This window comes from Lithobates pipiens, unplaced genomic scaffold, assembly GCF_037356315.1.
Source record: "Lithobates pipiens isolate NorthernLeopardFrog02 unplaced genomic scaffold, aLitPip1_a1.2 Scaffold_8, whole genome shotgun sequence".
Taxonomy (NCBI): domain Eukaryota; kingdom Metazoa; phylum Chordata; class Amphibia; order Anura; family Ranidae; genus Lithobates; species Lithobates pipiens.
The window spans coordinates 434,290,017-434,304,916 of NW_027507903.1; the positions used below are offsets into that span (position 1 = coordinate 434,290,017).

The 14,900-nt window shown below is 42.7% G+C and overlaps 1 protein-coding gene across 4 annotated transcripts in view; it reads left to right on the forward strand.

The window, feature by feature from the left end:
* The window catches only part of LOC143964534 (E3 ubiquitin-protein ligase RNF213-like), a 582,447-nt gene that overhangs the window by 453,372 nt on the left and 114,175 nt on the right, over window positions 1-14,900 (forward strand). For all 4 annotated transcript variants that reach the window (XM_077474318.1, XM_077474320.1, XM_077474317.1 and 1 more), the window contains exons 44-47: window positions 3,031-3,176; window positions 7,915-8,020; window positions 8,119-8,233; window positions 9,234-9,441. In XM_077474318.1, the coding sequence (XP_077330444.1) occupies window positions 3,031-3,176; window positions 7,915-8,020; window positions 8,119-8,233; window positions 9,234-9,441 (575 nt within the window). The remainder of the gene's footprint in view (window positions 1-3,030; window positions 3,177-7,914; window positions 8,021-8,118; window positions 8,234-9,233; window positions 9,442-14,900) is intronic.

A 14,900-nucleotide genomic window follows, 5' to 3' on the forward strand; every position in this document is an offset into this window, starting at 1 on the left:
ATATCTCCTAAACCTACATGGTTTAGGAGATATTTACAATTCTCTGTACAAGGATTTCTTCTGCGCATGCGCCGAGTACATTTGCACATGCGCACTTTAGGAGGGTCACGGCGTGCCATTTTCATTAAACGACATGCCGTGACTGGCAGCTCCCGTGCGCACGCAACTCTGGCCAGTCACAGAGCCGGAGTCCGTGACCCCGGAAGGACCCCTGAAGGAAGATGGATGCTTCGAGCCGGCGAGGAAATCGGGGGCATCGCTGGCTCCTGTGTCAGGTAAGTGACACATAATGGGCTACTATGCGATGCATAGTAACGCATTATGCTTTGCCTTTACGGGGAAACAAACATTAGGGTTTACTTCCTCTTTAAGTGGTTAAATGGGGGTTTATCCTCCAATTGTGGATCTCTCCAAATTCACAAACAGATTTTTTTAAAGACCACTATGAAAACGACTAACAATAAACGTTTACAATCTCTGGTGCACAACAGTAAAAAAGCCAGAAGGATCAGTACATTGTCCCCTTAAGGAGCTAAGATATCATTATCACCTCTATGGGACAGCTTTCGGCATCACTTTAGGCTTGCTTTATGACGTCACTGGCTACGCCCTGATGCATTTCGTCACAGTTCACATGGGAAACAAGACCAGAGACCTATTTATCACATAGGTCAGTCTCTGGAGGTGAGCAGTTGGTATGATAGGTGGAAGATCACACACGGTATTTTAAATGAGGGAAAATTGACATATCACAAGTGAACTGCCGATTATATTTTGGATTTGATTTAAAAAGACTTTATAAGTTTGGTAACTTTTAGTTTGTTTGCAAGTAGCACAAATATTAATTGAAATACATCAGAGGTTTCCACCATCATTCATAAAGTGTTTTTAATATATAGATTACACAGTATGTATAAGGGAGTTTCTAATAGAATACAAGTGTGTATGCACGTTGATTATAATTTTGAGGGTTTCTACCATTATTCCTAATTTTTTAATCTTTATGAAATAATACATAGTTAGATGGTTGGCTATGCTGCAGTTTTTTTATGTATGTATGCATGCGGCACACAACCTGTTTCCTACTGCTCATGCGTGAGTGGCACTGCACATTCTGAATGGTCCCACTGTCTTCTGGGAGACACACAAGTCTCAGAAGGCAGTGGGACCATTCAGAATGGGAGGACGAGGCACTGGATATCACGCAGATCGCTGCACGATTGTGGCAATTTTACCCGTGGTATAAGTGGGAGCGCAGTCTTCTCTTCTCTACATCCATTCAAATTTAAATCCACTGAATTTATAAGCTTTTCTGAGAGTTCAGAAAGAAAAGGGGGGCAGAGAGCTGCAGTTTTATATTTTGCAGATCTCAGCGGGGAGAGGTCTGAGAGCTGATTGAAGGGAAGAGACACCCCTCCCCCCTCCACATAGCTCACAGGAACTGAGCCGAGGCTGTCAATCTGCTGGAGGTCCCTCCCCTGTCACAGACAGAAATGATACTTAGTGTTTTTAATAGTACTTTTAATGAGACAAGTACACACTATAGAGGGATATGCTTTGTTCATATTTCATGTCTGAGGTTTACAGCCACTTTAAGATGTTTCTCCAAGGTGTATCTCAGATCAGGCCCCTTTTCAACAGCCTGTGCTTCCTTGTGACCTCAACTTGGGTCTCCCTGTCCTGCAGAAACCACTGTTTGAACTTATCAGGGATATCCCCTTAGATGACCTATCACACAAATTGGCTTTCTTGGTTGCTATCATGTCTGTCAGACGTGTTTCTGAACTAGCGTCTCTTGTGATAAGCCATTCCTCATTCTTCATAAAAACAATGTTGTCTTACACCCTAGACCAAGGATATGCAATTAGCGGACCTCCAGCTGTTGCAGAACTACCAGTCCCATGAGGCATAGCAAGACTCTGACAACTACAAGCATGACACCCAGAGGCAGAGCATGATGGGAATTGTAGTTTTGCAACAGCTGGAGGTCCGCTAATTGCATATCCCTGTCCTAGACCATCCTTTCTTCCTAAGGTGAAATCAGTCTTCCACCTCATTGAAGACAGTGCTTACTGCTTTGTGCCCTGCTTTAAGGCACCCTAAGGAAATTACCCTTCATTGTCTATATGTGGTCAGAGCCATTCGTGTCTACAACAGAGTAACAGCTTCTTTCAGAAAGAGAGAGACTCTATTTTCTCTGGACCTTGCAAGGGACATTCTTCTTCAAAGTTCACCATCACTAAATGGATGAGAACTCATCACCAGAGCTTACATTCTAAAGGAGAAGACTGAGCATTCCTGTGCCAAGCATCTGTAGCCTAGTTTTGTATGCCCACCACTTGGTTCTCTGTACCTTTTTAAATGTTCTACAAGGTGGATGTACAATCTTCTGTAACCTTCGGCAACAAGGTTCTCACAGCAGCATTCTAAGGTTGGATCTGTTGAGTCTTCTTGAGCCTGTTGACACAGTTTGGATAGATGCTGCCCACCTTTTTTACCCTTTTCATTTATTGCTTGGGGATCTCCTAGGATCTATAAATACACACCATTTGTCATGGAATTTTGACTTATATGTAAATTTCAAATCTTGTAGTATGGTACAGAATACAGGACACCCTAGCTTTTATTCTTGGTTTACTCTGCATTGCCTAAAACAAAACTGAGGATTCATGGAGTGGGGTAGGGGTATTGAAGGGTGTGGGGGGGTTGTTGTCCAGGGGTGTACCCTCAAATGCTTTGTCAGTGTCCAGTCACCTGAAGGTATGAGCCTATAGCTCAGGGTCTATGAACACACTGTGTGCTGTATTGTGCTCTAAGATATTGATTTTACAGCCCACTGTTGGCTGAAAATGGGCAACAGGAGTGCAAAATGAATTGCACTCCTGTGATCCATAGGAGAAGTATAACACAAATAGCTTGGGCTAAATTTCTCCCTTTAAGAGTCAAATGAGCTAAAAGTGGCTTGATTCACAGAAATAAATGAAATTAAATGAAAGTCATTCAATACTATTTGTCTATTTATCATTCAAGGGAGTCCATACAGAAAAATTCTGAGTTCAGAAAACAATGCAATGGATTTTTCATTGACATCGTATGCAACCTGTGCTTCAAGGACAACAGCCCACCCGATGATGAAGTCATAGAACATCTACTATCCTTCCTTTTCGACAACACTGGTAAGCAGCATTTTTCATTAGGTCCACTAGGACTTCTTTATTTACTGGGGACATATACTGCTTTCACAGATATATTCTTTATTATGGTCAGAACTTAAAAGATAAATCTACATTTTCTTTTTCGTCCATTGAGGCACACAGAATTCTGAAACCATCTAGTTATACTGCCTCCTACAGGAGGAGGGGACTCTGGCAAACAAAAAACTTTAGGCCTGCCCAGAATAATCCACCTCTACCCAGCATGCCACGTTTTTTTAGAGGTACACGGAATGGAAGTTTTGGTGCCGAAACCGAAAATTCACGATGTGCTTGGCCAAAAACGGAAAATGACAATTTAAAAAAAAATTATATTTTTATGTATAATTGTATTATATTCGACTTTTTAATTAATATAATCAATTTAAATTAATATGAATTTATTGTTGGCCATTATGGGCACCTTTAGCTCAAGAAAAGCTCAAGAAAAATGTATCCTTTAAAATTTTACGTATGTCTGCACACTGGTTCGTTGGGCTTCCATTGTGGTGTAAAAAAACCTGCTTTCCACTTTTTTGGTCAGTTCAAAATAACACACAAAAACCGTACCTAACAGTTTAAATTCATTGAAAGTGCAGCAAGAACGCATCATTAACTCACTCGTGTTACGTTTATTATGCTGTTTTTGAGTCACATGACCTATGAAAAACACACCATAAGCACAGAAAATCGTGGTAAAGTCTGTGAAAAATCGCAGCAAATTCCTGGTAAAATCGATGTGAATTCATGGCAAAATCCTGTGCATTTTCCGTGCCATTATCTGCACCTTTTTCTCTTAAATGTTTTGGCGGCAGAAATTACGGTGCATCTCTAGTTATTTTCTAATGTCCTAAGAGGATGGGTGCCTTTTTTTTTTTTTAGCTATGCTGATAAGTTTTTTCTTCAGTTTCATTTTTTCTCTTTGGATTCTTCTGTCGACTTCAATCAAGGTTCCTTTCCTTCGTCTGAGTTTGGAGTGTCATACCCAGACTTAGCTGGACATGTGGGGCTTGTGTGCCTTCAGGCACTGGACTCTACTGTGGTGCTTTCTGGACCTTTCTGTACTTGTAAAAAGTTAGCCTTCCAAGTCCAGAGCCCATGGCATTGCCTAAGCATTTGACACTGTCTCAGAAGACTTGCTCTGTTGAGTAAGGCCATTAAGGTTGAAGCACAAGGAACACCTCTTACTATTTGCACTGTAACAAGCCTCTTTCCTAAGGGTCTTACACTTGCAAGATCTGGCTGGATCTATCTTTATCAAGTTTCAGCATTGCAGACAGTCACCTGTGGGCAAGGCTAATCAACTTATTGCAAACCTACGAAGGTCCACAGCCTGTGTGCCTTTCAGTCCCCTTGTCAATAAACAGAGAGTTTAGCCCTCCCCCTCCCTCACCTCCACAAGCATTTGGGCATTAGGAGACCATCCTCACAGGCTTATCTTTCTATCTCTATTTTTTTTTTTTTGGTTTGCCCCCTTCTCTGCTGTTGCAGGCCCATTTCCTGAGCAGTCCAACATTCTTGTCTTTATGGACCAAGTGGTCCCTGGTGTAATCGTTTAGTCTCTTTTCAAGCAGCTGTGATTGAGTCTCATCTTCATATCAGGGGAGCCTTGTTGAAAACCCAATATCCCTGGGGCTACTGTCTGGCATTCCAGAACAAATGGTTACTTCTACGTTGTGGGATCCCATCTGGGCAGGTCTCCCAATTTTACATCTATCGGACACCATCTAGATTCTGCTGTACCTTCACCACTAAAGAGCAGTGGGATATCTTCCTTTGACAGGGAATGTGGTCTTGTGCCTGTGCCAGATGATACTGTAAGTCTTATCCTTGTATGCTGTGGTTCCCTTCAGAATGATTGCTTGTGAACCAACTTCTCTCAACTAGCAGTCTCTGGATGCAGAGACAAGGCTCATAGACATAAGTAGAGTTCAGATCCTGTGTGGTAGGTGGAGGCAAAGCTTGAAGGGAATGTGTCCCGTATCCTCTGTCAGGAGCACTTTATTTTTTGATGGCTGTGTGGGATCAATCCACCCTGGGTCAGGTCTTCCTTATTTGGCTGATCCCACAACCTCTAGAGGAAGGTTATTCAGATGTTTTTCCTTTGCTGCTAGTGCTGCCCTTGTAGCAGTGTTGCAGTCTTAAAGCTTAAGGTTTGGGATAGGCAGGGGGGTTCTTCAGCAGGATACCCCTGAAGTGTCCCTCCAGCACCTCTTTTGTGCCAGAGAGGCTGTTGAGCTGCATCTTCAGCTTTATCTGGTGGCTCCTATCTCACCAGTCTGAGGCTAAGTTCTAACTTCCTTTTATTGCCTACTTTCGTAGGGGTGCCTCCCACATACCTTACTTTTACATGATTCTTAGTTCTCTGGTGGACTCAGGAAGTTTCTTTACATCCTTGTTGGATGTGTGTTGACTGAATTTAGAGTTTTCATTGATATGTTTTGCCTAGAGACTGGTTGTCTATGCAGACAATCTCTTTAGACATGTAGCTTCCATCCCTTAAACCTACAAGTGCATTCACACCTGCAAATGCACCCAACTTTGATCACATGCAAGAAGCCCAGCGGGGGGCCCCCTCAATTAGCTATGGGAGGCAGCCCCATAGAAAGGAATTGAAGTCTGCTGGCTTTCACAACTATTCACAGCCGCTTGCATGTAATCGCTCATGCAGTGATCACATGCGAGTGATCGGCCCTGTACAGACTGCCTACGTCCAGGGCTGATCACTCGTATTTGATCCTTGCATGAGCGATAACATGCAAGTGGCTGTGATTATATGCAGGAGCTGGCAGCCTCCCATTGCTTTCAATAGGGCTGCCTCCCACAGTGAATTGTGGGAACCCCTGCTGGGGTTCTCTCATCTAAAGGGAGTGCGGGTGCATTTGCAGGTGGGAATACACCAAATGGTTCAAGGGTGTTAGGCTCGATGCACATCTATGCTTGTTGCTTTTAAGCGCTTTTGCTGTGTTTTTGCTTAGCTTGCCGCGTTTTTGGACATGCGTTTTTACCACGATTTGTGTTTTTTTGCGCTAAGGAGGGGGCCGGGAATCCGGCTGCCACGTCATTAACAACCGATGAGTTATCAGTTGTCAGCGGGCTTCCCGCTGAATCTAAAAAATAAAATAAAATTGCCAGCTAAAAAAAAAACAAATCGAGAGAAAAAACAGCATGGAGTCCCCCCCACCCAAAATCCATACCAGGCCATTATCCGAGCATGCAGCCTGGCAGGTCAGGAAAGGGAGGGGACGAGCAAGCGCTCCCCACCAAACCATACCAGGCTGCATGCCCTCAACATGGGGGCTTTGGGGCAGGGGGCTCTGCGCCCACCCCCCCCCCCCACCCCAATGCACCTTGCCCGCATGTTGATGGGGACAAGGGCCTCTTCCCGACAACCCTTGCCCGGTTGTTGTCGGAGTCTGCGGGCAGGGTGCTTATGAGAATCTGGAAGCCCCCTTTAACAAGGGGTCCCCCAGATTACAGCACGCCCCCATGTGAATGAGTATGGGGTACATTGTACCACTACCCATTCACAAAAAAAAAGTAGTGTATCCTCTTCTTCTTCTCTGCTCCTTCCTCCGGTCTTCCTCCATCTTCTCCCGCATCTTCATTCTCCGGTCTTCTCCTTCTCCCCCTGCTTCTTCTTCCACTCTTCTTTTGTCTTCTTTGTCCGGTGTTCTTTTTCTGCCTCCGCTCCAGCCGACGACCCTCCTCCGATTCTGTGTTTTGCTGATTTGTTGGCGTCAATGTCCTGCATTTCTTAAATAACTATGGGGGCGTGGCAATTGAATTACATCATCCAGAGTCCATGCCCCTTTTGCCGTCACAGACCCATCATGCCCCAGGCGGTGACGTCACATGGGGCGTGGCATCCAGATGATCTAAGGCGATTGCCATGCCCCATCGTTATTTAAGACATACAGGACATCGGTACCGATAGATCAGCAGGAATCAGCATAGGAGGAGGGTCGTCTCCAGGAGCAGCAGAGGATGAAGAACACCGGACAAAGAAGACAGAAGAAGAGCAGAAGAAGAACCAGGGGGATGACGATGTGGGAGAAGATGGAGGAAGACCAGAGGAAGAAGCGTAGAAGAAGAAGAGTTTTCATAAAAGACTCGTCAAACACTGTCTACTGTATTTTTTAACACTACACTATATATACAATGTACCCCATACTTATTCACATGGGGCGGGGTCGGGATCTGGGGCCCCTTTTTAAAGGGGGCTTCCAAATTCCGATAAGCCCGTCGCCCTCAGACCCCGACAACCACCTGGCAAGGGTTTGTCGGGAAGAGGCCCTTGTCACCATCAACATGGGGGCAAGGTGCTTTGGGGTGGGGGGCGCAGAGCCCCCCTGCCCCAAAACACCCATGCCCCCATGTTGAGGGCATGCGGCCTTGTATGGTTCAGGGGGGGTGCTCGCTCCTCTCCTCCCTTTCCTGACCTGTCGGGCTGTATGCTCGGATAATGGCCCGGTATGGATTTTAGGGGGATTGTATTGTTTTTGTCAACCAATGTCCCGCAATTGATAAGAATCAAATCAGGATTTTTGTATTTACAATAAAATTCTTAGCTAAGAATCCAGTGAGAGACACAAAAAAATGTTTATATAACAAGTAAGAAAGCATATGGAAAATAGTTTAAAATTTGTAAACCTAATGTAAAATAAAACGTATCCAAAGCCAATAAAGTGTTGTTAGTGTGATCTGTTTCTGCTCTTTCCAGATATAGAGTCTGTAAATTACACACGGTCTCTTTCCCCCTTTGAGGATGCTGTAGACAAAACTCCAGTGATACGCTCGGTCATATTAAAACTGCTGCTGAAGTACAGGTATAAAGGAACCAAAAATAGGCATTTTACTATTTTGTTGCGCTCTTTTTGTATATGCAGTGACTACGTTATGTTTATTTTGACTCTGCTTATTTTAGCTTTAACCATATAATGAAGCATGCTCAAGAATATTTAGACAGAGTGAAAAGGAGCAATCTTCTAAAACTCGAAGACACAAAAGAAGTTTATCTGCTATTCATTAACTGTCTGGAGGTAAGACTGTTTCGGAATATGTCGGGGATCCCTGACTTTTTCATGATACTTATTTAAGATATAACAAGTGGCAGTACTGGCTACCATGTTAAATTAAGTTGGTCCATTTTAAATAGTACTTATACACTTGTGAAGATGTTAGCTTGCCTCCTTATCTTTTTTCATTAATTCTCCCTCAATTTTAACACAGTGTTGCTCACCCCCCTACTGATTCTGCCCCTCTCTTACTGAACTCACAAATGTATATGTGGTTTGTATTTTTGCAGTTGTGAAATACAATGTAAAAAATAAAATTCATTAAAATCCTATTTGATCCAAATATAACGGCCAGTAAGTTATCCAGTGTTCGTATCTTTGTGTATATATGTACAGTATACTGTATATATGGGCTGTGTACACTTGAACACTGATTAGGCACACATTTACCCTTTTATCACTGTGAGTGTCGGACTGTATGCCACAATATCACAGTCCTGCTATAAGTAGCTGATCGCTGCTATTAATAGTGTAAAAAAATAAACAAATTTAATCCCAGTTTATATCCCATAATTTGGAGACGATATAACTTTTCCGCAAACCAATGAGTATACACTTATTGGGAATTTTTACCAAAAATATGTAGCAGAATACATATTGACCTAAATTTTTGAGGAAATTAGATTTTTTTTTTATTTGTTATTGGATATGTTTTATAGCAGAATGTAAAAAAATATTTATATATATATTTTTTTTTTTTTTAAATTGGCAGTCTTTTTTTGTTTATAAACATAAAAAACCCAGTGGGAATCAAATACCAGCAAAAGAAAGCTCAAATTGTTTGAAAAAAAAAAAAGGACATAAATTTATTTTATGTACAGGGTTGCATGACCGTGCAATTGTCGGTTAAATTGATGCAGTGCTGTGTAACAAAAAATGGCCTGGTCATGAAGGGGAGTAAATCTTCCGGAGGTCAAGTAGATATATATTATCTTAATTTATTATTATTTTGTCTTCATTGCAGGATTCACTATATGAAAGGAAACAAAAATTTCAATATGATAATGAAAAACTTGAATACTTGGAAGCGGAAGCATCATTCTTGCAAAACTACTTAACAAGCAGCAAGCGGCAAAGAAAGGAGGAGACATCTGTACAACTCCTTCAGGATGTGGCCCGGGTGAGGCTGGCACTTGATGTGGCAGCAGAAATGATGTCAGTCAAACCCAAAGGTATGTGGGAAAAGCTTATATGTGTTTTTTATGACATTCCGAATTTTAGAACTTGTAGTGGTGGGACATCTCATCATGCTAATTTGCCAGTGCTGACAATTGCAAAACTGTATCGGTCATTTACATTTCCTTGAGGGAATACCTTTTGGCACTAATGCATCATGCAGTGGATAAGGTACAGTGGTGTGAAAAAGTGTTTGCCCCCTTCCTCATTTCCTGTTCCTTTGCATGTTTGTCACACTTAAGTGTTTCGGAACATCAAACCAATTTAAACAATAGTCAAGGACAACACAAGTAAACACAAAATGCAATTTGTAAATGAAGGTGTTTATTATTAAAGGTGAAAAAAAATCCAAACCATCATGGCCCTGTGTGAAAAAGTGATTGCCCCCCTTGTTAAAACATACTATAACTGCGGTTGTCCACACCTGAGTTCAATTTCTCTAGCCACACCCAGGCCTGATTATTGCCACACCTGTTCACAATCAAGGCATCACTTAAATAGGAGCTGCTTGACACAGTAAGGTCCACCAGAAGATCCTTAAAAGCTACACATCATGCCGAGACCCAAAGAAATTCAGGAACAATTGAGAAAGAAAGTAATTGAGATCTATCAGTCTGGAAAGGGTTATAAAGCCATTTCCAAAGCTTTGGGAATCCAGCGAACCACAGTGAGAGCCATTATCCACAAATGGCGAAGACATGGAACAGTGGTGAACCTTCCCAGGAGTGGCCGGCCGCCCAAAATTACCCCAAGAGCGCAGCGACGACTCATCCAAGAGGTCACAAAAGACCCCACAACAACGTCCAAGGAACTGCAGGCCTCACTTGCCTCAGTTAAGGTCAGCGTTCATGCCTCCACCATCAGGAAAAGACTGGGCAAAAATGGCCTGCATGGCAGAGTTCCAAGGAGAAAACCACTGCTGAGCAAAAAGAACATCAAAGCTCGTCTCAATTTCTCCACAACACATCTTGATGATCCCCAAGACTTTTGGGACAACATTCTGTGGACCGATGAGACAAAAGTGGAACTCTTTGGAAGGTGTGTGTCCAAGTATATCTGGCGTAGAAGGAACACTGCATTTCATAAAAAGAACATTATACCAACAGTAAAATATGGTGGTGGTAGTGTGATGGTCTGGGGCTGTTTTGCTGCTTCAGGACCTGGAAGACTTGCCGTGTTAAAAGGAACTATGAATTCTGCTGTCTACCAAGAGATCCTGAAGGAGAATGTCCGACCATCTGTTCGTGTACTCAAGCTGAAACGAACTTGGGTTCTGCAGCAGGACAATGATCCTAAACACACCAGCAAGTCCACCACCGAATGGCTGAAGAAAAACAAAATGAAGACTTTGGAGTGGCCTAGCCAAAGTCCTGACCTGAATCCTATTGAGATGTTGTGGTATGACCTTAAAAAGGCAGTTCATGCTCGAAAACCCTCTAATGTAACTGAATTAGGACAATTCTGCAAAGATGAGTGGGCCAAAATTCCTCCAGGACGCTGTAAAAGCCTCATTGCACGTTATCGCAAACGCTTGGTTGCAGTTGTTGCTGCTAAGGGTGGCCCAACCAGTTATTAGGTTTAGGGGGCAATCACTTTTTCACACAGGGCCATGATGGTTTGGATTTTTTTTCACCTTTAATAATAAACACCTTCATTTACAAATTGCATTTTGTGTTTACTTGTGTTGTCCTTGACTATTGTTTAAATTGGTTTGATGTTCCGAAACACTTAAGTGTGACAAACATGCAAAGGAACAGGAAATGAGGAAGGGGGCAAACACTTTTTCACACCACTGTAGGTATGCTGCTGCAAGGGTTTTATTTGGTGTTAGGCCCCTTTCACACTGGGATGCTTTGCAGGTACTACAACGCTAAAAATAGCGCCTGCAAAGTGCCCTGAAACAGCCGCTGCTGTGTTTCCAGTGTGAAAGCCCGAGGGCTTTCACACTGGAGCGGAGCGCTTGCTGGACGTTAAAAAATAAACTCTTGCAAGCAGCATCTGGAGTGGAGTATACACCGCTCCTGCCCTTTGAAATCAATGGGGCAGTGCGGCTATACTGCCGGCAAAGCGCCACTGCAGTGACACTTAGCAGGCGGTTTTAACCCACTTTCGGCCACTAGCGGGGGTTAAAATTGCCTCGCTAGCGGCCAAATAGTGGCGCTAAAATGATAGTAAATCGTCGCTAAAAATAGCATGTTACCGCCGACGCTGCTCTCGCTCCAGTGTGAAAGGGGCCTTAGTGATGGGTAAAGCCCAACTCCAGGCAGCTAAAAAAGAAATCCCTTGCAGTGGGGCTGTGCCCACAAAGCAAGAGTTCATTGCTCATTTAGGTCTGGGGCAGGGGTAGGCGTTTCATTTTCCAGGGGGCCACATGAGAAACTGGGACTGTTGTGGAAGGCTGAACCAAAGTTTAGTGTAAAGTAGAAAATATTTTGGTTAAACCAGCAGCCTTAGGTGAACACCACTGGGCTGGGAAGGTCTATTAGTATGTAAACATATGGAAAATAAATACCTGGCTTTAGGAACAATCGGTGCAACTGCTCATAAAAATTAGGTGCACACCAGTGGCGGCTGGTTAAGTTTTAAGATGGGGGGGGGGGTGCCAGACCCCGCCCACCCATCTGACCCCTCCCACTTCTCATAAGCCCCACCCCTTATAGAATCCACCCACTCCGTCCCCTGTAGTACATCATATACCAGGTGGTACATTATACGCAGGGCTCTGTACATCATATACCAGACTATACATTATACACCGGGCTCTGTACATCATATACCAGACTATACATTATACACCGGGCTCTGTACATCATATACCACGCTGTACATTATACATAGGACTCTGCACATCATATACCAGGCTCTACATTATACACAGGACTATAATGACACATCAATCTGTGTCACAGCCCAGCCACACTCCTCTTCACCAGAGAAGAAAAAAAAAAGGAAACACAAAAAAGGTGCTCAGGAAACAGCAATAGGCAGAGATCACCGCAGACAATGACGTACAAGAACGCCTAAAAAAAAACAAATACAGTCATCACATTTAGGAACTGGAATAATGCAATATCTTACATGTTTGCCTTTGGGTTCAATATCACTTGAATCTATAACTCAGAGCAGATCTAGAAAGGGAAGGTCTGGACAGCCGCACTCCAATAAAAACACCTTTATTGTGCAAAATAACAAAAATACAAACCACAGCAGGGTACAGGATAAAAACTGACACGTTTCACACTCTCAACAGTGCTTAGTCATTGCTATGACTAAGCACTATCAAGAGTGTGAAACGCATCAGTTTTTATCCTGTACCCTGCTGTGGTTTGTACTTTTGTTATTTTTCAGCCACTAGCCGGGCGCTTTTAACCCCCGCTAGCGGTCGATAAAGGGTTCAAAGCGCTGCTGCCGAAAAACACTTTGCAGGTGCTTCGGCAGCACTGGCCATTGATTTCAATGGCAGGGGCGGTTTCACAACTTTTTCTAGCGTCCTGCAAGCACACCGCTCCAGTGTGAAAGCACTCAGGCTTTCACACTGCAGTGACAGGAGAGGCGCTTTACAGGTGCATTGCAGGTGCTATTTTTATCGCTAAAACGCCTGTAAAGCGCCTCAGTGTGAAAGTGGCCTTACACCTGTGATCTACTGGTTGCGGGTGCAATGCTTTCCAGGGTCCTGCAAGGGAATATAATACATTCATTATTTTTTTTTTTTTTTGTGTGTCCATTTATTATTTTTTCCTTTAAAGGTTAACCTAGCCTTTAACCAGGAAAGCGGCTTGCACAATACCTTGATAAAAGGTAAATGCAAAACGGTGTGTTCAGAGTGTCGTGCTACCTTTTTAAGATGAATTTACTAGTGATATGAAAACTCATAATATGCGATCCCAAATAAGTCAAAACAAAATGATATTGTGCGTGATCAAAGCAAATGTGTTAACTAACTAGACTGTTCCTTTTTAAGAGAAAATGCAGCTATCATTACCCCAGGGATGTTAAGAGAAGCTCTTGGGTTTGATCGACAAGGCAAATAAAAGTTGGGATAATGGGGCAGACCTTCTTAGTTGCTTGCCGGATTGTGAACAATGAAGATTTAAAGCTGGGGAATTTCAGAAAGTGGAGACCCAGGAGCAAAATTTTAGGCCAAAAGCCCAATTTTTAAAGGTGTCAACGAGATCAGGACAGGGCAGTCAAAGGACATTTGAATATCTAATGCCAGTAGCATAAGGGTAATGTTTTTGCTTTAGACATTTTCAGAAAAAAATGTTTCCAAATTTTGTCCCTAGATTGCCTGGTTGTCATGAAACACACTTGATCCAAATGAATAGTTCCCCACATACCTTAATTTAATCTGGTTCCCAAAATAAAATAAAAATAAAAAATGAAATGGACCTAGTTAGAGCAACTGGAGCCATCAGAATTGGATTTAAGCATCATTGCAATCACTGGTTGCAAAGATTTTTGATTGTGGAAGTTATTCAAAGCACCATGCTGTCAGGGAGCCAATATGTCCAGAAAGCAGTTTTAAAAAATAGCTGTAATGCCATCAGGGAGAGGCCATTTGTATAATTTTAATGACTTCCCCTCGGAAGTTCCAAAAGATGTTGAAATAACTGGACAACTTCAGAGGAACTGATAGTGTAAGTATGTTTCCTGATATGTATACAAAGCAGTTTTTGCATCAGGTCAGATTTCTACAGTTGAGATGTCTGCTTGTTGACTTTAAGATAGAAGAGATGTTTTGTATGCCTTATTGACTATTTGGTTTTGTCTACAAGTAGCCGAATTGAGCTGCACCCGGCATTTTCAAGGAAGATTTTGTATAGCCTGTAAGGGTTGTTTTGTAATCCTTGTGCCAATTCTTATGCTGTGCCACAGCATATTCTATTTTATTACACAACATGACCCAGAAACAAGGATTGTAGTTGTATTGTTTAATACATTTAATATTTATCTTCTGTATCATACATAGTTTTCCGGAAAACAAAAAAATGCATAAGGCCACATTCATACCTGACCATTCCGGGAACATGGGTCAAAATGCACAATGCGCTTGCAGTGCCATTAACTTTTAATGCCACCCTAAACACTGATAGCAATCCCATGACAAAACGCACAAAAAAATCGGCAAAACAAATGCATGGGCTACTTTGGCATGTTTGTCACGTGTAACACCACCCATTTAAGTAAATGGGCTGCTAAATGATGATGTGTGACAAACATTCTAAAGAACAAAGTAAAAGCAATGTGTCACTCAGGTGTGAGTTCAGCCTCAAAGCGATCAGAGTGTGAAGCTTGAAGTTATTAGGAACCAACAGCGGGCCAGCCTTGGCCACCGGCCCTAAAGGTTATACATGGGATGTTATGGTGAGAATTTTATCACTGAGTCCTGATTTGAATAACTCAAATATTGCCCTTCTATTTTGTCATATTGCTGTGATTTTGATGGTACAACTGG